The 25,221-nt window shown below is 45.2% G+C and overlaps 2 protein-coding genes across 4 annotated transcripts in view; both read left to right on the forward strand.

Moving 5' to 3' along the window:
- The window catches only part of LOC115409384 (major histocompatibility complex class I-related gene protein-like), a 112,623-nt gene extending 88,498 nt beyond the window's left edge, over nt 1-24,125 (forward strand). Inside the window, exon 6 of the mRNA XM_030120548.1 lies at nt 24,075-24,125. The gene's annotated coding sequence lies outside the window, so the exon portion shown is untranslated. The remainder of the gene's footprint in view (nt 1-24,074) is intronic.
- On the forward strand, nt 4,441-24,511 carry LOC115409383 (H-2 class I histocompatibility antigen, Q9 alpha chain-like). 3 transcript variants are annotated; one of them, XM_030120547.1, is made up of 10 exons: nt 4,441-4,596; nt 5,707-5,973; nt 14,489-14,770; nt 14,974-15,036; nt 15,169-15,288; nt 15,786-15,887; nt 16,017-16,034; nt 16,176-16,244; nt 20,341-20,365; nt 24,077-24,511. In XM_030120547.1, coding segments are annotated over exons 1-9 (978 nt in total). In that variant the 5' UTR covers nt 4,441-4,541; the 3' UTR covers nt 20,343-20,365; nt 24,077-24,511. The 3 variants fall into 3 exon arrangements, with proteins under 3 accessions (XP_029976407.1, XP_029976406.1, XP_029976405.1); XM_030120546.1 differs by lacking the exon at nt 20,341-20,365; XM_030120545.1 differs by lacking the exon at nt 20,341-20,365 and having other exon boundaries at nt 16,176-16,222.
- The last annotated feature ends 710 nt before the right edge of the window (nt 24,512-25,221 follow it).

Here is a 25,221-nt window from a genome sequence, read left to right on the forward strand (position 1 = left end):
AGCTGACAGTCAGAAATCTGCTACCGGGTGTTCATAGACTTAAAGAAAGAATTCCACACAATAGATCACGACGCGCTGCTCAGGAAGATGGAACAATACGGTGTAAGAGGAGTGGTTTTAGACTGGTTAAGGAGTTACATCAGAAACAGACAGCAGTTTGTGACTTCAAGTCACCTGAATTAAACATTACTTACGGAGTACCACAGGGGTCAGTATTAGGCCCCAAACTGTTCAACATGTACATAAATGGCATCGGTAAAGTATCAGACATTTTGAGACCTGTTATTTTCTGTGCTGGTGATGATTTGCAGCAAATGATGGATATAGTCGGACAAGAACTCAGTAAATTGAAATCATGGTTCAACAGAAACAAACTAGCATTGAATTTGGAAAAAAAACAAATGTATGTTATTTGGTAACCAGAAAAAGAATATAAAAGTTAAACTGATGATTGATCATGTGCTGGTTGAGAGGGTGTATGATAACTAATTCCTGGTGTTGGAAAAGTCACATCACGCATATTCGCTCCAAACTGGCAACAACTGTTGGAACGACGTGTCGGGTCAAGCTCATGCTGAATGAGAGCATTACTGCTCCTGGACTGTTCACTGCTGCTACACTATCTAATGGATTGTGTGGAGGTTTGGGGGGAAACACCTACAGAAGCACTACAGAAGATGTGCACACTACAAAAAAAGCTGTAAGAATCGTGCACAGTGTGAGCTACAGTGATCACACCAGTCAGCTCTTTAAAGTCAGATATGTTCACATTTATGGATCCAGTCAAACTGAAAACCATACAGATTGTTTATAAAGTTAAACATAAATTACTACCTGGTAACTTCAATAAATGGTTCATGGAAAGGGAGGGAGGGTATGAATTCGGGGGGGGGGGGGGGGGGGGGGGGGGGGGGGGGAATTCTAAACAACCGATTGTCTGTACTGCCCTAAGAAGTCTGAGCATTTCTGTCTGTGGGGTGAAACTGTGGAATGTTCTGGATGAACAAACTAAAAACAGTAAAAATGTCCATCAGCTGAAGACAGTTTACAAAAAAGCTTCTATTGAAAGGTGCAGAATGATGGAAACAGAGTCAAGTGAGTTTTAGAGGCTGTCGATTAATCCTGAAGTGAACGGCTGATTCCTGTCATGACTGTCAAACCATGCAGAATCCAGGCAGGTTTGTGTGTCTGTAGACTGTGTGTGTGTGTGTGTGTGTGTGTGTGTGTGTGTGTGTGTGTGTGTGTGTGTGTGTGTGGGGATAATGTGTGAATCAGACGGTGTATGACCGTATGAATGAGATGTGTTCTGGAAGCAGAACTTCTAATAACCAGTCAGCATCAACTCCACACCTGGAATTTACCACAGTATGAATGGATGGGAGGATGAGTGGGGGGGGGGACGTGAGAAGCTTTTGCTTCTTCCTGCTCCTGTTTGGACACATTAAAGGGGCTGTATCATGCTTTTTTAGCTAGTCCAAACCCTAGAAATGGCTCTAACATGGTAATAGTTTATTTTAGGCGCTAAGGAAAAGTCATTTTGTGTGAAATAAAAGATTTTCTGGGGCTAATTCTGAAACCCGGAAGAGAAAACGCTCTGTTTCACTGAAATCCCGCCTCTCCCCCTGTGGACTTTGACTGACAGCGAACTTCAACCAATCAGTGCTTCAAAACAAATACGCTGGCTAGCTTTAGCTCTTTAGCTCTAGCTTCTCTACACGCAAAGACACGCGAAAACGTTTTTTCCTGTGAGAAACTCACCAAGCGCAGACCCTTCAGACCCTTCAGACTCTTCAGACCCTTCAGACTCTTGCTTGACTGTTGCTTTCAGACGATGGTTAAAGTTTATCCTCGAAATCGGAGTTACAAAAAGCAGCAACGCTGATTGCCGAGGGCCTGCGGGAGTGAGGGGGGCTCAGGGGAGCCATCTTCACAGTGTGACGTGAACGTGGGAAACAGAGCGTTTTCACGGGTGCGGGAGGGGCTGCCTCTCTGAGCAGCACAAGGAGGAAAGCTTAAACACACAGGCACGAAGGAAAAAAACGCTTTGGGGGTGTTTTTGGTGAGTACATAACTATATAACAAGGTTAAAACATACAAAAAGTGAATTTTGCATGATACAGCCCCTTTAAATGATCTGAAGGAATCTTCTCTCTGTCTTCCTGAGCAGATCCTGACAGGCTGGACTGAAATGTTTCACTGTGACGCTCCACACTGCAGACTCTACAGTGGAGCCTTTAAGAAGCTTTAAAACAGCAGAGGAACGGCGTCAGATGAATCCTGCAGGAGCCACAGGAACATGGAGGTCTGAAGGAATTCTCAGCAACTCAACACGTTTCCTTCACTGTGAAGTCGCTGGTTAACGAGGACGAGGCCGTTTTCTCACCAAGTTCTGCAGAAGAAGGATTAGTTTTTAAAGTAAAGAGACCGTTATTCCAGATATATGTGGAGAAACATGATGCTGTAGATCAGTGAGCATCAGGAGCGTCTGCTGATGGAATTTAGAGATATTATATAGAAGCTCTTCTTTTTTATCATCACAAACACATGACGGAGTCGCTGCGTCTGCAAGAGGAGAGAAGCTTCAGCTGTAGTTGATGACCTTTGACCTGTAGAGATAAATCCCTCTGAAGCCAGTGGTGAAGTTTGTTTTTGGTCTGATCAGTAACAGCATGAAAGCTTTCAGAACACAGAGTCAAAGCGCCATCTGCTGGAGAAACCTACCAGCTGTGTGTCATCAGCTGCAAAGTGAAAGCTAAAAGGCTCGTCACGTGACTTCCCAGAAACCAGCAGCAGCTTTTCCCTCCTTGTCCACTGGGGGCGCTCTGACACTGCTGCTGAGCTGAGCTGCTGCTGGTCAGACGGTCCTCCTGGAAGGAAGGTGTGTGTAGCAGCATGTGTGTGTGTCAGCAGTGTGGAGCTTCACTGTGCTGCTGGAGGAGAAACCTGATCACATGTTGGTGTTGAAGGGACTCCACTTCTACTGCTTCCTTCACTTTGTGAACAAAGAGCTGAAGGAGCAGCAGAGCAGCAGAGGAGCTGCTGCAGTTTAGTTTCATAGTTTCTCCTCTGGTCTGTAACTCTGCTGTTAAACATGAAATAACAGACAGAACATCACATAAAACATATTGGGAAAACTGTTATGAGGAATGAAGAAGAAAGATGTTCTGAAAGCTTTCATGCTGTTACTGATCAGACCAAAACCAAGCTTCACCACTGGCTTCAGAGGGATTTATCTCTACAGGTCAAAGGTCATCAACTCCAGCTGAAGCTTCTCTCCTCTTGCAGACGCAGCTCTGAGCTGCCATTAAAATAAAATACTTTTTATTTTTTGTGGAAGAATTAGACAGTGAAGTTTAAAAACGTGTGATTCTGGTGGTTTACCTTCTGTTGACTTCACCACTCTTCATCCAGTTTTTCTCAAATGCTCAAACACATTTCACCAGCGTTTCCTCGATGTTCCCCAATGTCTGAACACAACACCCTTTTCTCATGCTCCATACACACAACCACACCTTCAAAACTCAAACCTTCACACCTAGAGAGCAGCTCCAAGCTTTGAAAATGTCAACACTACAAACATCTTTACACACTACAGCAAAACAACTGAATCTGATTTTTAAAAATTATTAGTGATTTAAATTATAAAAAAAGATTTCATCACTAAATCAATAGTTTGAATTATCAGTGGATTATGTAACTCGCTTCATTTTTTTTTTTTATGAAAGTCCCACTAGCTGTGCTGTGTGTGTGTGTGTGTGTGTGTGTGTGTGTGTGTGTGTGTGTGTGTGTGTGTGTGTGTGGTGGGACTGTAGTTTAGCTCAGACAAGATCAGCTCGATTTATTTTCAGTTCACATCTTCAGAGATCAACTCAGCAGAAGTTGTTCTGTGTGATAAAATCCTGATCCAGTAACAGAGAGAGAGAGAGAGAGAGAGAGAGAGAGAGAGAGAGAGAGAGAGAGAGAGAGAGAGAGAGAGAGAGAGAGAGAGCTCTGGAACAGTCTACTTGTTTCTTTTAGTTCATTTATTATTATTACATCTACTCATTCATCTTGTTTGTCTTTCTGTTTCATGTGTCTGTTAGAGAAAGGATTGTGGAGTCTGGACTGTAGCTGCTTGACTTCTTCTCTGTCATTGAACTGAACCCAGAGAGTCTTGAAAACAGGCTGAGTTGTTGTTTTATAAACCAGTGTAGTTTAATAAGCTCCTCCCTGTCCTCAGCGGAAATGCTCACTTCCGAGCTCAGCTTCATTTGTCTATTTGTCTCTTCATGAAATGATCAGGAGGATTATCAGAGATCAGTATTAGATGATTAAACACTCCTGTCACAAGCAGCTAATGTTTATTATTATTCTAGGCTGTAGAAATGTGCTTGAACGGAAATAAAGAGCAGCAGTGGAGCTGCTGCAGTTTAGTTTCATTTAGTAACCTGACTGAGTCACTTCCTCCCAGCAGGCTCCAGCAGCTTCCTCCTCCCTCTTTGTTTCCTTCTTCCGCTCAGACGCTCAGAGTGTTTCAGTGAGAAGAAAGAGGAGATGTGAACATGCAGCTCTTCCTGGCTCTCTTCTTCCTGCTGGGAATCCCCAGCGGGGCTCCAGGTAGGATTCCAGCTTTCTAGAGTCTCTTCAGAGCTCAGAATCAACAATCTGTCTCCTCTGGATCATGACCGTGTCTCCGTGAACGACTCCTGTCTGTTCAGGAGGAGCGTGTGTCCGGTCGCGGGCCCGTGGGGGTGTGTCCGTGCGTGTGTGTGCGTTAGAAACCATTTCCGGCCCGCGGGCCGCCGTTTGACAGTCACTGCTGTAGATATTTCTTCAGAAAAACCCCTGGAATGTATGGACTGTTTCTTCTTCTTTTTTCGGTTTTTTCCCTCCTCGCGTCCTCATCCCTATTTATTTTTGTGTCTTGTGTTTTGATTCCACATCCTTTTTCTCTGTAATGTTTTACTCCTGTCCTGCTCATTCAAACTGCACCAATTCTACTGCTTTGTTTGAAAAGAACTGCCAGTTCTGTTGTAAATTTTAAATCTTTGTTAATTAAAAAAAAAGTGTCTTGAGGTTTGATGACTTCCTGGATGTGGAGAGAATTTTCTCAGCTGGAGGCAGAATCTCCACTGCAGAGCAGTTCTGAGCCTCTTCTGACTGAAACACTAAATGCTGTCTGAGTTTCCAGCGGCAGAAAGAGTTTCTCTCTCTTCTCACCGTCGATCATTCTGGATCTCTGACGGTCTGACCTGAACTGTCCTCCAGACTGAGGCTGAAGCTGCTGGAGTTTAGTTTCATGTAGGAACCAGACTGAGTGTCTTCCACCAGCAACTCTCACTCTGAACTCTCACTGCTTCAAACAGCTTCAGCCTCTTTTGGCTCCTTTCAGTTCCTGCTTCTTCTTCTCCACATGGAGAACAGTGACTTGTGTTTCTGCTGCTGGTAGAAGTGAGTTTCTAGTGAGCTGGAATCAGTCAGTGAGCTGAAGAGTTGATCAGTGAGAAGAAAGTGAGCTTTGATTGGTCTCATCAAGTGTTTCAACCAGATGAAGTGAAGAAAAGAGTGAAGAGATGCTCTTTGAATCTCATGGATTCAGGCTTTAAAGCAGCTCAACACTTTACACAAGAAAAGGAAGAAGCAGCCAGATCAGAGGGAAACAGCAAATGTCCAATCAGCTGGACTGTCAATGTTATTGATTGATTTACTCTCTTCTCTTTCTTCCAGAAATTCACTCTCTCAAGTATTTCTACACTGGAGCCTCCAATGTTCCAAACTTTCCAGAGTTTGTGCAAGTTGGTTTGGTGGATGACATGGAGGTTTCTCGCTACGACAGCAACACCAGGAGAAAAGTTCCCAAACAGGACTGGATGAATAAAATCACAGAAGAAGATCCAACGTACTGGGAGGAAACCACTCAACGCCTGAAGGGATCTCAGCAAACCTTCAAAGCAAACATTGAGATCTTGAAGCAGCGTTTGAACCAAACTGGAGGTTTGATTGAACTTTGTCTTTTTTCCTGATCCTGTCTTCACTGAGTCCACACACACGCACGCACGTGCACGCACGCACACACACACACACACACACACACACACACACACACACACACACACAGTCAGCTGGTCAGGTCAGATCCAGTCCTCCTCCAGTAGAATCAAAGCAGATCCACAGAGAAATGTGAGAGCTGCTTTGTGAAGTTCAAAGAAAACTTTTTTCAGCTTCAAATTTTTTCCAAACAGAGTTTGAATGAAAACTTCCAGTTGGTCACTTGCTCTTTGAGCTTTGAGTCAGCAGCAGCAGCAGCAGCAGCAGCAGCAGCAGGGGTGAAGTGGTTAGCACTGTCCCCTCACAGCAGGAGGACCTGGGTTGGATTCTTCTCTCTCCTCAGACTTTCTCCCAGCTCAGTGTGATGCTCACACACTCGATTCAGGCTGCTGATTGTTGACAGGAAGCAGATCAATATGTCCCACTGATCCTGAGTCAGCGTCAGCAGCCCATTAGCTCCAGCAGCTGCTCAACAAGGAGCTAACGGGCTGCTGAGCAACCAGGCTAACCTTCAGCTAGCTGCTTAAAGGAGCTAGCTTCAGCTAGCTTGTTCACTAAACTAGCTTCAGTGTCAGCTAGCTTGTTAAAGAAACTCAAAGGTCAGAAACTTGTTAAATAACTGAGCTTTAACATCTGCAGCATGTTACATAACCTAGCTTAAACACCAGTTTGCTTGGTCAAAAAGCTAGCTAAAACATTAGCTAGCATGTTGAGCAAGCTAGCTTAAATTTCATATAGCATGTTAAATTAGCTGTTTAACACATCAGCAAACATGTCAAATAGGATAGCTTAAACTTCATTTAGTTTGTGAACAATGCTAGCTTAAACATCAGTTAGCTTGTTGTAAAAACTAGCTAAGACATCTGTTATCTTGTTGGAAGATCACAGCGCTCCTGCTGGACAAGCACCACACGCTACTGACACGCAGCGGCAGGGAGGAAACCCTGCCACGCCTGTGAGTATCATCGTTGTCTGGGGTGGTGCTCACTACAAGGCCTAAGAGCTTGGAGTCGCTTGGTTCTCGCTTGGTGCTTTGTACTCACCCAGTCTGTGTATGTGGCAGGTACCACCGTACTCCAGCTAGCAGCTACCGTGGGGCTCCACCTAGCAGCTAACACCGGGTTCCAGCTAACATCGGGCGCCAGCTAACCCCGGGCTCCAGGCTGGTCCATGCTTTACATGTACGCGTTTCCGCGTCCACTTTGGAAGGTCCACGCACCACCGATGCGGACGCGCTTTCTCCCATGCTACATTTTGAGCTCAGCTGTGCGAGTCTCATGCAGGCGCGGTGATCCACGCAGCCTCGAGAAGCTTTTCCGGCTCTACAGAGTGTTTATCTGCTCCTTTATTACGGATTATTTAGAGAAAATTAAGCGCATACATTGTCAGTACATTATCTTTAAGTATTAAAGTTTATTTAGCCTTTTATTTCTGTTTCTGAATCGCAGGGCAGCGCCGGAGCGATTAGTTACTTTTTCACTTCTGTCTGCAGACCTTCTCCTCCCTCCAGACAGTCTGCTCTCTCTTTCCACGAGTTTTTCACTCTTTCGGTGTCTTTAAGTGGAGCCATCAGGCTGTAGCTCCTTCTACTTTCACTTTTACCGTCATGTTTTGTTTGCTATTGCGCTCTGGCGCAGGTGCACACTTCCGCGACCTGCGCGCAATGCGCAACGCGGTCTCAAATTCTGGCTGCTGCGCGGACGTCCGGGGATCGGTCCGCGCGGACCCTAGCGGACAGGAATTCATGACGATTTTTACGTCACGCGGACCAACGCGCAACGCGCACCCATGCGGACATGTGAAGCATGGACGGGCCATAAGGAGCCCGGAGTTAGCTGGAGCCCGGTGTTAGCTGGAGCCTGGTGTTAGCTGGAGCCCGGTGTTAGCTGGAGCCCGGAGTTAGCTGGAGCCCGGTGTTAGCTGGAGCCCGGAGTTAGCTGGAGCCCGGAGTTAGCTGGAGCCCGGTGTTAGCTGGAGCCCGGTGTTAGCTGGAGCCCGGTGTTAGCTGGAGCCCGGTGCTAGCTGGAGCCCGGTGCTAGCTGGAGCCCGGAGTTAGCTGGAGCCCGGAGTTAGCTGGAGCCCGGTGTTAGCTGGAGCCCGGTGCTAGCTGGAGCCCGGTGCTAGCTGGCGCCCGATGTTAGCTGGAGCCCGGAGTTAGCTGGAGCCCGGAGTTAGCTCGAGCCCGATGTTGGCTGGAGCCCGGTGCTAGCTGGAGCCCGGTGCTAGCTGGAGCCCGGAGTTAGCTGGAGCCCGGTGCTAGCTGGAGCCCGGTGCTAGCTGGAGCCCGGTGCTAGCTGGGCCCGGAGTTAGCTGGCGCCCGGTGTTAGCTGGAGCCCGGAGTTAGCTGGAGCCCGGTGTTAGCTGGAGCCCGGAGTTAGCTGGCGCCCGATGTTAGCTGGAGCCCGGTGTTAGCTGGAGCCCGGAATAACCCGGGCTCCAGCTTAACATCTGGCTCCAGCCAGCAGCAGACCACCGGGCTCCAGCTAACAGCTACCATCAAGCTTATGCCAGCGGTGAGCTACAGTTACACTGCACAAGAACATGCCACCAAAAAAGAATGCTGCATCTGCTGAGGACATTGAAGAGATCAAGACATCACTGGAAATGCTGACAGAAGAAGTAACTGTAATCAGGCAACAGCAAAAACAAATATTGAAGTTAGCAGAGGATGTAAAAGCTCTGCAGCTGCTCAATAATGAGAAGGACAAAAAAATTAAAATGTTAGAGAACAGGGTTGAGGATTTGGAACAATACAGCAGAATTAATGATGTCATGTCTCAGGGCTTAACATCAAACCAAGCTCTTACGCCAGGGCTGTTACTGGTTCCAGTGGAGATGTTCAGAGTGACCAAGATGAAGAATCTGTAGAGCAGCAGGTGATAACCTTTCTACATGCAAAAGGACTCAATGTGGACAAAAACCATATTGAGGCCTGTCATCCTCTTCCACAAAGAAACAAACAAACAAAACCGGCCATAATATTACGCTTCACAAACAGAAAACAAAAGAATGGCCTGCTTAAACAAGGTAAAAGATTAAAAGGAAGAGATGTTTTCTTAAATGAGCATATAACAAAAAAGGATGCAGAACTTGCACGAGAGGCCCGTTTCTTGAGGAAACAAAAGAAAATATCAGCTACATGGACCTCAAATTGTAAGATTTTTGTCAGGTCAAATGGTAGTCCAGAAGAGGCAAGAGTAACGATAATTAAAAGTATAGATGATCTACAGAAATACAGAGCATAAATGTTCACCTTGATATATGGACCAAAGATAAGAGGTTGAATGCACTACATCATGGACACTTTAGACTGAATCATGGACACTCATATAGACACAAACAGTGACAAAATTTACAACATGGAAACGGACATCACTGATACCATACTAACGCCAGGGAGATGTGATTATTTTACTATTCAGCAGTTTAATAGCAGAACAGATATGGTGTCGGATGAGGCATTTTCCATCATTCACTTTAACAGTCAGAGTCTAAAACGGAAATTACCAAAAATTAATGAGCTTTCTGCTGATATCAAACAATCATTTAAAGTGATTGCTGTGACGGAAACCTGGTTAAAAGAGATTCATATTGATAAAGTTCAAATCAAAGGTTATAATCTGTTTTATGCAAATAGGGTGGAAAAAGGAGGTGGAGGAGTAGCCCTTTATGTAGATGAAAATCTGCATAGTAAAGTCATTGAAATGAAAACTGTAATTATTCCAAACTTAATGGAAGTGCTCACAATTGAGATCATCAGCGATATTGGCAAAAATATACTTGTTAGTTGTGTTTATAGACCACCTGGGCCTGGTATAGAGCTGTTCACAGACAAAATTCTTGAATTGTTTGCAGATGTTAAAAATAAATCAATTATAGTCTGTGGTGACTTCAACATTGATCTGGGTAATAATGCAGCGTCAAATGACTTTAAAAATTATATGCAAACGGCAGGACTATGTCCTATGATTACAAAGCCAACTAGAATTACTACCCATAGTGCAACCATCATTGATAACATATACACAACTTTACATGGAGACATAATTAGTGGCATTATTATGACCGATGTGAGTGATCATGTGAGTGAAGATTATGGACCCACGCCCTTTCCCTGTCATTGACAAAGTTAGACAAGCTCATAAATACCTGTGTCTCTGGTTCCCAGCTGTGAGCATCGTAGTAGCTTAGCTCGAAGCTTAGCTGGAAGTCAATCAGAGCCGGACTATGCAAATGGACAAAATCCTCCTTCCAGTGGTCCAGGGGATGGCTTATTAGCACGTGAAGTAAATCCGAATGGTTATAAAACATTTTAAAAGACGTGTTTTCTTTTCAATCCATTAAAAAAAAAAACGTTTTGATACACACAGATCTGTGCATGCGTAGTGCTCCACGGAAGGATATAAGGGAGCACAGCTCCGCTGAGCACTATGCAGTAACGAGTAGTGTAACTTCGTTACTATTTCCATGGAGTAATCAAGTAGTTTAAGGCACTACTTTTTTCAAAAGTAACTAGTAACGGGTAACTCTTTACTTTTTTGAGTAACGGACCCCAACTCTGATGAACAACTAACATGGAAATCCCATATAGAGTACATTAAAACTAAGATTTCTCAAACCATTGCTGTTCTGTACAAATTGAGTCACTTCGCAATAACTCTTTGTTTCTGTTGTACAATTCATTGATTATGCCATATCTGACCTACTGCGTTGAAGTCTGGGGAAATGCTTGTAAGACCTATATTGAACCACTCTTCCTTTTACAGAAACGAGCAATTCGTTTGGTGAATGGAAGTGGTTACAGAGACCACACTATCCCAATATTTATAAAATTGAAATCCTTAAAAATTAAAGAATTGGTAGAACTCAACCTTATTAAAACAATGTATAAAGCTCACCGGAAAAAAAATACCATTTAATTTACAGAATAGATTTGCAAAGCGAGACAGTCAATATAGATTAAGAGGCACTGAAGTTTTCAAACGACCGGAGTCAAGAACCAAATTGAAAGAAAGATGCATCACAACAAAAGGAATCAATTTATGGAATAAACTTGACAGTGAAATTAAGAGGTCTCAGTCCATTCACATCTTCAAGAAATGTTTAAAAGCACAGTTATTGGGAGGGTACGACTCTGTTTTAAAGGGGCTGTATCATGCAAAATTCACTTTTTGTATGTTTTAACCTTGTTATATGGCTATGTACTCACCAAAAACACCCCCAAAGCGGTTTTTTTCCTTCATGTCTGTGCGTTTGAGCTTTCCTCCTTGTTGTGCTGCTCAGAGAGGCAGCCCCTCCTGCACCCGTAAAAACGCTCTGTTTTCCCACGTCCACGTCACACAGTGAAGATGGCTCCCCTGAGCCCCCCTCCCTCCCGCAGGCCCTCGGCAATCAGTGTTGCCGCTTTTTTCTAACTCTGATTACGGAGATAAACTTTGACCATCGTCTGAAAGCAACAGTCAAGCAAGAGTCTGAAGGGTCTGAAGGGTCTGCGCTTGGTGAGTTTCTCACAGGAAAAGACGTTTTCGCGTGTATTTCTGTGTAGAGAAGCTCGAGCTAAAGAGCTAAAGCTAACCCTTAGAGACGCTAACGAAGCGCTGATTGGTTGAAGTTCGCTGTCAGTCAAAGTCCACAGGGAGAGAGGCGGGATTTTCAGTGAAACAGAGCGTTTTCTCTTCCGGGTTTCAGAATTAGCCCCAGAAAATCTTATTTCACACAAAATGACTTTTCCTTTGCGCCAAAAATAAACTATTACCATGTTAATGCCATTTCTAGGGTTTGGACGAGCTAAAAAAGCATGATACAGCCCCTTTAAAGAATGGTCAAACTTAGAATTATTGTTTCTTTTGAAAATATTGCATTAAGGTTTTTTTTTGTATTTACATTTTGGGAAATGGTTGTATTTGATCTGTAATTATTTATGAAATGGCCGTATTTGTATTTTGATTTAGTGAAATGGTTATATTTAATTTTGTATTTTTTTATGATATGTGAACAAATCTTGACAAATTGTCATTTATTTTATGTTGATAGGGGCAGACATCATAAGTCTCACTTCTTTTTGTTCCTTTTCATTTCTTTCTTTTAAAAAGAATGAAACAAATAAAATCAATCAATCAATCAATCAATCAGTCAAAATTAGCCTAAACATCTGCTGGCATGTTAAAAACGAGCTTAAACATCTGCTAGCTTGATTAAAAAAAAGCTTAAACATCTGGTAGCTTGTTAAAAAACTACCTTAAATGTCTGCTAGCTTGTTTAAAAACGAGCTTAAAGATCTGCTAGCTTGTTAAAAACTAGCTTAAACATCTGCTAGCTTGTAAGAAAACTAGGTTAAACATCTGCTAGCTTGTTAAAACTAGCTTAAACATCTGCTAGCTTGTTAAAACTAGCTTAAACATCTGCTAGCTTGTTAAAAAATAGCTTAAACATCTGGTAGCTTGTTAAAAAACTACCTTAAATGTCTGCTAGCTTGTTTAAAAACTAGCTTAAACATCTGCTAGCTTGTTAAAACTAGCTTAAACATCTGCTAGCTTGTGAAATAAGCTAGCTTATACATCTGCGAGCTTGTTAACAACTATCTTAAACATCTGCTAGCTTGTGAAAAAACTAGCTTAAACCTCTGCTAGCTTGTTAAAAACTACCTTAAACATCTGCTAGCTTGTGACATAAGCTAGCTAAAACATCTGCAAGCTTGTTAAAACGAGCTAAAACATCTGCTAGCTTGTGAAAAACTAGCTTAAACATCTGCTAGCTTGTTAAAAACTAGCTTAAACATCTGCTAGCTTGTTAAATAAGCTAGCTTAAATGTCTGCTAGCTTGTTAAAACGAGCTTAAACATCTGCTAGCTTGTGAAAAACCAGCTTAAACATCTGCTAGCTTGTGAAAAAACTAGCTTAAACATCTGCTAGATTGTTAAAAACTAGCTTAAACATCTGCTAGCTTGTAAAACTAGCTAAAACATCTGCTAGCTTGTTAAAACTAGCTAAAACATCTGCTAGCTTGTTAAAAACTAGCTTAAACATCTGCTAGTTTGTTAAATAAGCTATCTTAAACATCTGCCAGCTTGTTAAAATCTAGCTTGAAGGTGCCTTAAGGAGTTTGCACGTTTTATGCGAAACAGCGCCCCCTGCAGACCTTGGGCGTAACGCAGCTTATTGAAAAACTCGTCCCTATGGCTCGCGTGCACGGAAGAGGAGGACTCCGTCTTCGCTCGTTTAGTAGTGCTCAAGTAAGATTTAAGTTTCTTCTACCTGGTGGAGTCTGTGTGGAGCTGTGGCAGTGCTAGAAGCCAGTCTTTTCTTACTTTCTGGAAGATCCTGCTCAGTTGTTGCTCACTAAGCATCTGGCGGAGTAATGGCGGACATAATGAAACCTAACCAGCCGGAGCGTGCATTACGTTATTCCTTTCAAATTCTCCCCCAAAAAATGCTGGTGCCGGACCGGCACTGCAACTTTCAAGTGACAATTTAGCGCTGTTACAGGTACTTGTAATGAATATGTCAGGGCACATTGTACACATCAATAAAAATGTGTAACATATTTATGGTGGAAAATAAGTATTTTTAAGGTTGTAAAACTCCTTAATGCACCTTTAAACATCTGCTAGCTTGTTAAAAACTAGCTTAAACATCTGCTAGCTTGTTAAAGACCAGCTTAAACATCTGCTAGCTGTTTAAAAACTAGCTTAAACATCTGCTAGCTTGTAAGAAAACTAGGTTAAACATCTGCGAGCTTGTTAAAACTAGCTTAAACATCTGCTAGCTTGTTAAAACTAGCTAAAACATCTGCTAGCTTGTTAAAAACTAGGTTAAACATCTGCGAGCTTGTTAAAACTAGCTTAAACATCTGCTAGCTTGTTAAAACTAGCTAAAACATCTGCTAGCTTGTCAAAAACTAGCTTAAACATCTGCTAGCTTGTAAGAAAACTAGGTTAAACATCTGCGAGCTTGTTAAAACTAGCTTAAACATCTGCTAGCTTGTTAAAACTAGCTTAAACATCTACTAGCTTGTTAAAACTAGCTAAAACATCTGCTAGCTTGTTACAAACTAGCTTAAACATCTGCTAGCTTGTTAAAGAAGCTATCTTAAACATCTGCTGGCATGTTCAAGAAGCTAGCTTAAACATCTGCCAGCATGTTAAAGAAGCTAGCTTCAATGTCAGGACGACACATTCCAGTCAAATTGTGAAGTCGGGCTCAGACTGGAGGGAATCCACAGTTTCTGTTGGGTCCTCACATCAATGTGAATCTCACTTCAAGACTTTTCACTGTTTGTTGGACTCAACATAGTGTCCAAATATTTGACTGCAGCCATTCAGAACCTCACTTCATTGTCTTTGTCTTCAGTTCCACACTGAACAAAGTTGCTGAATGAATCCAAACCACTGATTGATGATGAAAAAGCTGTGATGAGTCAACAGGGAGCTGAATCCATGTGTGTGTGTGTTCCTTTCTCTCAGGTGTTCATATTCTCCAGGTCATGTACGGTTGTGAATGGGACGATGAAACTGATGAAGTGGTGAACGGATATGAACAGTATCATTTCGATGGAGAAGATTTCCTCGTTTATGACCTGAAGACAGAAACATGGATCGCTCCAGTTCAACAGGCTGTTCCCACCAAACACAAGTATGAACATAACAAAGCTTTTATGGCTCAGCGGAAGCAGTACCACACCACAGAGTGTGTTGATTGGCTGAAGAAGTATGTGGAGTTTGGTCGGAGCTCACTGATGAGAAAAGGTAAAATGTTTGGAGTTTGTCTCTCAGCTTCTCTTCTTTCATGCTGCTCTCAGCATCTCCTCTCCTCTCCTCTCTCCATCTGGCCTTCCTTCATCCCTCTTTCCAGGGCCCGTCTCTTCCTGGCTGCAGTGGCTGACATGAGAGAGAAAGAGTGTAGAGAAGAATCCAGTAAAGAGTGAGGTGTCTTCCTGCTTGTTCTCCAGATCTTCCCTCAGTGTCTCTCCTCCAGAAGACTCCCTCCTCTCCGCTCACCTGCCACGCTACAGGTTTCTACCCCGACAGAGCCCACTTGTTCTGGAAGAAAGACGAGGAGGAGCTCCATGAGGACGTGGTCAGAGGAGAGATCCTCCCCAACCATGACGGGAGCTTCCAGATGAGCGCTGATCTGGATGTTTCAGGGCTCAAAGATGAAGACTGGGGGAGGTACAGCTGTGTGTTTCATCTGGCTGGAGGACAGGAAGTCTCCAAGAGACTGGACAAACGGGACATCAGGACCAACTGGAAGACAAATGATGGAGGTCAGAGACTCTTCATTTCACTCTCATTCTCTCCTGTGTCACTTCAGGAAATCAAGTCCAGCATCATAGAAAGTGAAGTTCACTTCAGTCCAGAACTTTCCCCTCATTTCCCAGAGATCCAAACCTCCAGAGTTCATCTGGATTGATCTCCACATGTGACTGAGGCCTGGATCCCATCTGTCAGTCTGTGAATGCAGCGTCTTCTTCCTGCTTCCACTGTCCAGAAGCAGATGGGATGTGAGCCTCATGAGAGCAGCAGATCAGAATGTGGAGACGTTCCACTGACAGTGTCGATGCAGCCTCAATGCAGCCACAGTCATCTTGTCAGCAGTCTTTGCCGCTCTCTGCAGGCAGCAGTGCTGATGCAGCTGATCAGGATGCTCTCCATGCTGCAGCTGGAGGAGCTGCTGAGGCTCTTTGGAGACGTCCCACACTTCTCACACTCTGACATCAAACGTCCAAACTCCTCAGAGAGCTGAGCAGCTGTTTCTCTGCAGGGTTTCCCACTGGAGCTGTTGCTGGAGGAGTTGTTGCTGCTCAGTTCCTCCTGACAGGCTGCATCATGGGACTCATCGTCTGCTTGAAGAAACGACCTCAAGGTAAAGTAGAAACTCTCCTTTCCTCATCAGGATCATTGATGTGTGTGTGTTGAACCTGAAGGAGGGTTTGGAGTGGAAAAGAGTGGTCGTCATGGTAACCTCCTCCCTCTTTCTCCTGCTGTTTTTCAGGGTTCAGAGCCACTAACAGTGAGTACTTTCCTATTTCCTTTCATCAGGATGTTTCAGTGTTGTTTGATGTTCCTTTCTGTTGTTTCTGCCTTCAAGCTGACTTCTTGCTTTGGAACATGTTTCATGTGTTTCCAACAAGTTTTGCTCTTTGTTTTCCAGCCAATGAAACTTCCTCTTCAGCAGGAGAAGATCCAGCGCTGGAGGAAGTTAGTCCATCAAGTGAAGCATGTCAGAAATCAGCCGTTCACTGCAGAAACACTCCTTCTTCAAATGAGCCAAATATTCTTCAATTTCATCAAATTTTCTTCTTTTCAGCAGAAATTCTCCCAGTAGTTTCAGCAACATTTGCTTCTCTAGAATTCTTCAAACTATCAAATGAATCGAACTGCTTTGAGCTGAAAACGGACAGAAATGTCCAAAATTCAAGAAAACTGTTCTTCTTCCAAGTAGAGTCCTGGTTGATCATCACAAGTGTTCTCAGAATGAGCTCTGTTTCCTTCATCAGGCTGATTAGTTTTTTGAGGGAGAACGGAAAGGGGGGGGGGGGGGGGGTGGGGGGGGGCACAACCTATGTACAAAGTCACAATACAAAACAGTGTTGTCGACGCACCACACGCAACCTAGAACAATCCCAAACCCCCAATCTAGACAACACCAAAACAGAGCCGACAACCAACACAGAAAATTACAGAACCATACATACATTTTTTTTTTTTCCGAACCATATTAATGAACAGACCAGGCCACACAAAATTAAAGGAGGTGTAGGGGAGGAAGGAAATGCAAGGACACCACAAACCCTTTTTTTTTTTTTTTTTTTTTGAATATAGCTAGTCGTAACTAGTAGTAAACTCGGGGCGTGCATCAACAGAGGTCTGCTACAGATCACCATTATTCTAACCACCACAAGAAGACAAGGCAACCGAGTATGTGAAGAGTAATTAAAGATCAACGTGATCATGTGAATATGATGGTGACAGTGATGGTGATAGTGATCATGCATATATGACCTCTGACCTCTGAGAAGGCCAGAAGCAGGCCAGAGAGGCCCTCAGAGCCCAGACAGCCGGCGGACATCACAGAGCCCGGATCCAAGCTGCTCCCCCAGGCAGACGCCAACGCTCCGTTCCAGAAACGGGGCAGAGGAAAGCCCCGGCCGGGGACCCCGGCAGTCCCGGGGCCCGGGCCCCGCGGAGCCACGACCGGCAGGAGCCGGTCCACCCCGGGCGCCGGACGCCCGGGGCGGGCAGGGCCGAGAGCCCAAGGCCCAAGAGCCCAGGAGCCAACCCCCCACCCAGGCGGAGGGCCATGACCCCCCCGGGAGAACCGGCCCACACGGGCGGCTACCCACCCCAGGCCAGTACACCCCCCAGTGCTCCGGCCACGCACCCCGAGATCCAGGGCATCACCCCCCCCACCCCCACCCCACGACCCCCACCCGGAACCCATCCCCCCCGTCCACCGCCCGGCCCACCCCTCCCACCCCCTGTCCTCTCCCGCCTCACTCCCCCCCGCCCCAACCCAACACTCATACTGACACACACACATGCACACACGCACACACACAACCACTCATCCCTAAACCAAACGCACACACACACACTCACATTCCAACACACTCACACACTCTCACGCACACGCTAACAAGCACACACACACACACACACACACACACACACACACACACACACACACACACACACACACACACACACACACACACACACAGTCCATCCTACCCCAAACACACTCACATTCCCGCGTCATCCAACTGTCACATCCTGTGGGAGACACCCCCGGAAGGCAATGGAACACCGAACCCCACATTCAGGACCCCCCGCCACCCACAACTGCCACCCCCACCCCCCCAACCCACCGCCGCAGACAGGTATGCACCCCCCAGAGCCAGCAGCCCCCCAAACCACAGCCGCTCCAAATCCCCGGCCTGTGGGGAAAACAACAGCCCCCCCCGCCCTACCCCCCACCAGAAGGAATCCGGAAATGGGGGCGCAGAAGATCCCATTGCCCTCCGTCCCCCCCCCTCTGTCTCGTGAGTGTTGATGGAGTATATGTTGTTTGCGATTAAAATTTGAGGGTCAGTAACCACACCGTGCCGCGAGTGACGCCAAACGAGCAGTCTCATCTACCTGAACAGCCCCACCCCCGACACAGCGCGCCAAGACCCCCCGACGTGTGTGTTTGTATGTATTTGGTTGTGTTAGATGACTAAGTGCAATTAAGACTGAGAGGCGAGCCACCGAAGCGTGCAGTGATTGGGGCCACTTAGATGGCCCCCTCCACCACACCCAACTTGATAAGCCTGCCTCCCAAAGCCCTACGTGTGTGTGCATGAGAGCGGGGGGAGAGGGGGGTCCGGGGATGCAGCAGCACCCCCGCCACCCAGGAGCCCCCCGATGAAGGACAGGGCCAGGAGCGCCACCCCCCCCCCCCAGGACCAGGGCGGACAGCGACCGTGGCCAGAGAGCCACCGACCCAAGAAGCACACACCCATCATGCATCAGGAGGAGTGAAGGTGAGGACAGACAGGGGGCAGCAGAAGGACCCAGACCCAGGGCCCACCGCCCCCAGGCCCACCGCCCCCCCCCCCCCCCCACAGGACACCGCACTCTCTCATACATAGCTCCAATCGCCCACACATATACACCCACACGTACAGACATACATACATACTTACAGATACACACCCTCACACACATACACACTTACACATACATAGTCACACACATACACATACATATCCAGATACACACCCACACACTCACATACACCTACATAAATACCCACACATACAAAAACATATATACATACTCACACATACACACCCACACACATATACACATACACGTACACGCACCTTCCTGAACCCCCTAACCCCCACAGCCCACCACCCCCCTATCTACCCCCTCATCCACCCCGCCCCGTCCCCCACCCCCCACCCACCTCCCCTGCCACCCCCCACCCATCCACCCCACCCCCTGTCCCCCACCACCACAACCACCCACCCCGATGCCCTGAATTCCGGGGCAGCAACCAGACACCAGGGCGTGCACCGACCCAGGCCGCGGCAGCACGCCCGAGCCGACCGGCCCCCCCAGCCAGGTCGAGCCCCTCACCCTCACGGAAGGAGAGAGCCCCCAGGCACCAGAGCCCAGGGCCCCCAGCCACACCTGCCCCAGGACACCCCGGCCGCCCGGATATGAACCGGCACCCGCCGACCCCGGCCCCCCGGGGCCCCCGCCCCACCGCCGCCAGACAGCCCCAACAACCGGCGGCCCCCCCACCCCCAATCCAAACCAAACACGAAGACAGCCCCCAGCGAAGCAGCCCAGATCCCGACCCCAAGACAGTGCCAACCACCTGCAGCCATCAGGCCCCCCCCACCAACCACCGACCCTCAAAGAGGAGAGGCCCTCATCTTCCCCTTACATTAAGTGATGGAGCTGATCACAGGGGACCAGAGGGAACCAGATTCAGCTGATTGGTCCTCTGAACAGACAGACATCGTCTCCAAGCTGATATGATCTAATAGAAGATTCTTGAACTGCCCGTTACTCAGATTATTTCTGGATTTCCAATTTACAAGGATAGTTTTCTTTGCGATGCACAAGATGGTGAGAACCATGTAGACAGAGTTTATCGACATGTTAATTTCACCCAGATCACCTAAAAGGCACAGTGTGGGAGTTGCAGGGATATTGCATGTGAACCATGTTGACAGGTCTTCACACACCTGAAGCCAGAACCTCTGCACTGGTGTGCAGGACCACAAGGCATGGAGGTAGCTGTCAGTCATGTTATCATTGCAATGTGAACAGATATCAGATTGTGATAGACCCATCTGGAACATCCTTCGTCCTGTGTAATGAATTCTATGCAGAATTTTGAATTGTATTAGTTGTATATTTGAATTCTTTGTCATTTTGAAAGTATTTAAACATATTTGTGACCACGCATTTTGGTCAAAGTTGTTAGATAAGTCAGCCTCCCATTTTAAGGTCGGAAGGAAGATTTCATCTTCTACCTTTGATAATATTTTATATATCTTTGATAGCAACTTTGGGGAACTGAGGTTTAAGAATTCTTCGACCCCGAGAGGTAGCTGTCCCTGCAATTGATAAAAGGTATACTTTTTACCTATGATAGATTTAAGTTGATGATATTCTAAAAATGCTGTGCTGCTGATTCCATATTGTGAGATGAGAGTATTGAATGATAGAAAGTTGCCATTTTCAATGATATGTTCAAGCTGGCTGATTCCTTTATTTCTCCACTGAGTGAAGTTGATCATCTTTTTGTTTTGCAGGATGTCCGGGTTGTTCCAGATGGGTGTGAGTTTACACGGGATCAGAGAAGATTTGGTTAGCTTTAGAAAGTCCCACCAAGCCATTAAAGAAGAACTGATGTTGACACTTTTAAAACACCGATGGGATTTGATGGTGGGACTGATGAATGGCAGGTCAGAGATGACTAGATCCTCACATAATGCTTGCTCTACATCCAGCCATGGCTCATCTAAATTGTTCGGTTTAAGCCATTTGGAGATATATTGCAGCTTGCTGGCTATGAAGTAATTACTGAAGTTAGGCAAGTCTAGTCCACCTCTGTCTTTAGTCTGTTGTAGCGTCTTTAAACACGTGATGGTTTATTTTTCCAGAGAAATTTAGATATGTATGAGTCCAGTGATTTGAACCAGCCAGACGATGGTTTGGTTGGTATCATTGAAAATAAATAGTTAACCTTAGGTAAAGTCATCATTTTAATGGTGGCAACCCTCCCCATAGGAGATATAGGTAAGCGTCTCCACCGTAAGAGGTCATCCTCTGTTGATTTCAGTAACGGAACGTAATTTAGTTTTAAAAGTTCTGATATCCTTGGATTGTTTATGCCTAAATATCTAATGTTTCCAGACTGGATTGTAGCATTGGGTATACTTTGTAAATCACAGTTTATAGGCATGGCTGTAGTCTTAGACCAGTTGATAGAATAGTCAGATATTAGTGAAAATTTGTCAATAAGTGTGATTGTCCGGGAGATAGAAGATGGAGAGTTCTGCAGGAAAAGCAATACATCATCTGCATAAAGACTTATTTTATGTTCTATCTTATTGTTAGCCAAGATCCCTCTGATGTCTTTATTTTGTCTTATAGCAGCTGCCAGAGGTTCGATAAAGATGGCAAACAGTGAGGGAGAGAGTGGACAGCCCTGTCTGGTTCCTCGCTGCAAACAGAAGCTTGGAGAAGTCTGCTCGTTAGTCTTCACACATCCAGCTGGGTTGTTATATAAGATTTTAATCCAATCTATGAAAGACGTTCCAAACCCAAATTTGGTTAATATTCCAAATAGAAATTTCCAATTTACTCGATCAAAAGCTTTTTCAGCATCTAAAGAGATAATTATGGATTCCAGATTGTGTATTGTAGATTAATCTGCGCATGTTAGTGGATGAATGTCTACCTTTAATGAACCCTGTTTGGTCAGGATGTATTATGAGTGGGGTTATCTTTTCTATTCTTCTGGATAGGGCTTTGCTGATTATTTTGAGATCTACATTTATTAATGAAATAGGACGATAACTGGACGGAAGTGTGGGGTCTTTCCCTGGTTTAAGTATTAAAGTTATTTTGGCTAAGTTCATATTTGAGGGTACTGTTCGTTTATTTTTTATTTCCATTACCATTTTATGAAAAGTGGGAGCCAACATGGTCCAGAATTCTTTATAGAATTCTGCTGGATAGCCATCTGGACCTGGAGCTTTATTGTTGGGCATATCCTGCAGAGATTTATGGAGTTCATCCACTGAAAGAGGAGAATCCAACACTATTCTATTTTCATCTTTCAATTTTGGAAGGTTAATATCATTAAAAAAAGTATTAATTTCCTCATCTGTTGTGTCTATTTGTGATCGGTATAATCCTTGATAGAAATCTCTAAAGATATTATTGATCTTGTCTGGGTCATGGCTGATGTTTCCTTCTGAGTCTTTAACAGCTGAAATCGTGTTTTTCTCCTTGTTTGTTTTTAACTGATTTGCCAGGAATCTTCCAGATTTAGTACTATGCTCAAAGTTCTCTAAACGGAGTCGTTGGATCAGGAATTGAGTTTTTTTATCTAGAATTTCATTCAGTTCAAGTTTAGCTTTCCTTATATCCTTCAGTATGTTCTCTTGTGGGGAGACATGATAAGCCTCCTCCAGCAATTTAATTCTTAATTCCAATTCTAAAGTTCTTGAAGCTTCTTTCTTTTTCTTGTGTGAGGAGAAGGAAATTATTTTTCCCCTCATCACTGCTTTCCCTGCCTCCCAAAGAACACATGCTGAAGTATCTGGCAAGTCATTATTTTCTAAATATATAGACCATTCTCTTGTTAGATAGCTAATAAACTCTGGATCTTTAAGTAATGATGTATTAAATCTCCAGTTTCTAGTTGGTGGTTTATTCGTCTTATTTCTGAGAGTAAATGAAACTGGTGCATGATCACTTATGACGATGGGATGAATTTTGATTTCTGAGATGTCATTCATCAGTGTGCTGCTAGTTAAGAAATAATCTAATCTAGAGTAGGAATGGTGAACTGAAGAGAAGAATGTGTATTCTCTTGCAGTGGGGTGGTGAGAGCGCCAGGCATCGCAAAGACCAAAATCCTTCATGTACTGTTTCACAGTTTCTGAGGATTGCCAGAGTCGTTGACTTCCTGTGGTACTCAGTCTGTCCAATTGTGGGTCAGAAACCATGTTGAAATCCCCTCCTATAATCAATGTGTGACCTGAGTGATCATCCAGTGAGGAGAAGAGGGAGTGAAAGAAGGAGGGGTCGTCAACATTAGGTCCATACACGTTAGCAATGCAGAATTGAACATTCTGGATAGATAATATGATAATAACAAATCTGCCTTCTGGATCTATGATTGAACTGTCAGTAGAGAAGTTTAACCTTCTACTGATAAGAGTTGCTACTCCTCTTTGCCTGGAATTGTAACAGGCTGAGTACAAGTGTGGAAACTGTGTTGATCGGAGAAGATCTACTGATGAGTTTGTTAGATGAGTTTCCTGTAATAAGACAATGTCTGCCATCAGGCTGATTAGTTTAGTTTCATTTTGGGACATTTGACTCGTGACGAGGAAAGACTGGATCTATATTTTAGGACAGAGTTTTCTAGATTTTCTTGCCCTTCAGCCAGCAGCAGGACTATGGGACATTCTCAACCCTCCTTGTTTTATATGTGCAATATGTGGACCTCGGGGCCTGCAGGACAATTTCCACCATTGCGGCAGAATTCCCCTCCCATGATGCCTTGGTGAAGTTCTGATGCTGCTTAACTGATCGTCTTAACTGGACGTTGCCGCCTCTTCCCTCCTCTGGCTCAAACTCATACAGAGAATCTGGAAGCCCCGCCTCCTTCCTGAAGCTACTTCCTGTGTGGGAGGAGCTTATGGAATAATTCCTCCTGATTCTGATTTTATAGCTTCCAGAAGCCTCACAGTTCAAGTTTCCGGTCTGTATCTGCTGTAGAGGTCAAATGAGAGCCACAGAGGTCAAAGGTCACAGCAGGCTTCATGTCTCAGCTGGGCCTCAGAGGGGTCATGACCTTTTGGAGCTCCTCTAAAGGACTGTCTGGCTCTCGTCTTCTTCCAAGCCTCACTGCTGAAGAAGAACAAAGAGGCTTCGTGTTCTGGAAGATTCTATCAAGACCACAATGCAGGAGCTTCATATAGGGACATACACACACACACATACACAAGTGTGTGTGCTGTTGGTGTGTGTGAGTCAGGTGTGTGAATGAGTGGCTCCGTCATGAGTGTGTTGTCAGTGTGGCTGTGGGAGTGACGGGGTCAGCTCACAGCTGCTGGCCGCTTTGTGCCAGACTTGGTTCTGAGACGTTGTTGTAACAAAGGAATAAAGCTTGTAAACGGAGCGCTGTGGAGTGTGTGTGTCCCCTGTGCTGCACCCAGTCATGGAAGGGATGAAAAGGCAGCTGGAGCCACAACATGACTGTAGAAATCTTCTCCAGTGTTTCATCTTCTTTCTCTTCTCTCCTCCCAGAAGCCCCTAAAAGACGCCCCCCCTGGACCAGATGTCTGGAGGGTTCCTCACTCCAGGAGCTCCAGAGAAGAGCATGAGGGACAGAGCTGAGCAGCCAGCAGTAAAGTCCAGGGGGGATTCTCTCCTCTGGATGCTGATGTGTTGCAGTGGAGGAAAGAACAGCTGGATCTTCCACTGCTTTCCAAACTGGCCTCCAGCTGCTGTCCATCCCTGCAACAAGTGTCCATCAGAGGAGAGCTGAGCTCAGCTGGTGACAGACAGCAGGAGCAGCACAGCAGTCTGCTTCTTCCTGAACATGTGGACCAGCTGATGCTCCTCCAGGAAAAGCCCACGCTCAGTCATATGAAGTGAAGCCCTCAGTGAGGGAGGATCGCCAACACCGCTGGACTTTTGGCCCCGATCGTCATCAGAGAGCTGTTTCTGTTTGGTGAACTTCTCTAGAAACAACAGCAACATGTTGTTTTCCTCACTACAAGGGAGTGAGCAGTGTGGACTGGGCCTTTGAACAGCTGGTATTCCTGGCTGTGTTCTGTTTCCAGCTGCTGTGTCTGTCAGTCATACTGTAGTTTTGACATTTCTTCCATGTGGAGCAGCTGCAGGTGTTTGCTTTGACTGAACGGATTGATAGATTTTAAATGTCAGATTCTCCTGTCCCTGCTCAGCCAGCAGCAGAGTGTGAGCTCCAGCACATCAGCCTGGCAGGTCGCAGTGTGAGCAGCACTGGAGGAAGGTATTTCACTGAGCTCGTTGCTGAAGCAGGAAACCTTCAGTTCTTCAGTTCAGCTGGAATTATTCTGTCAAACTTTGTTAAACGACAGACGGGGAACAGCAGCAGGAAAAGGAGCTGAGAAAGGGACTGTTGGTGAACGCTCCATGTGTTTCTCTTCAGCTTTTTATCGAATCGCCTCAATAAATTGTTGAATGTAGTTAAAAACAAATGTCATGAAAAAAGTGTTTGAGTGTTTTTCGGCAATAAAACAATCCTCTGTCTGCACCAATTACTTCTTTTTAAGTTGGATTTATCTGTTTGCTTTATAGGTTAAAAAAACAAACTAAGTATCAAATCCATCCTTCACAAGAAAAGAAGGACAAAATAACTGATGTTTAGAAACAACAAGCAAACAAAAAATGCTGTGAGCCTTTGG

Source organism: Salarias fasciatus, chromosome 22, assembly GCF_902148845.1.
Source record: "Salarias fasciatus chromosome 22, fSalaFa1.1, whole genome shotgun sequence".
Taxonomy (NCBI): Eukaryota; Metazoa; Chordata; class Actinopteri; order Blenniiformes; family Blenniidae; genus Salarias; species Salarias fasciatus.

What these genes read in the sequence shown, in the direction of transcription:
- LOC115409383 (XM_030120545.1), top strand. Translation starts at nt 4,542, where the DNA reads ATGCAGCTCTTCCTGGCTCTCTTCTTCCTGCTGGGAATCCCCAGCGGG. An exon ending in AATCCCCAGCGGGGCTCCAG is followed by an intron (nt 4,597 to 5,706) that starts GTAGGATTCCAG and finishes TCTTTCTTCCAG; the next exon opens with AAATTCACTCTCTCAAGTAT. An exon ending in CTGGAAGACAAATGATGGAG is followed by an intron (nt 15,289 to 15,785) that starts GTCAGAGACTCT and finishes GTTTCTCTGCAG; the next exon opens with GGTTTCCCACTGGAGCTGTT.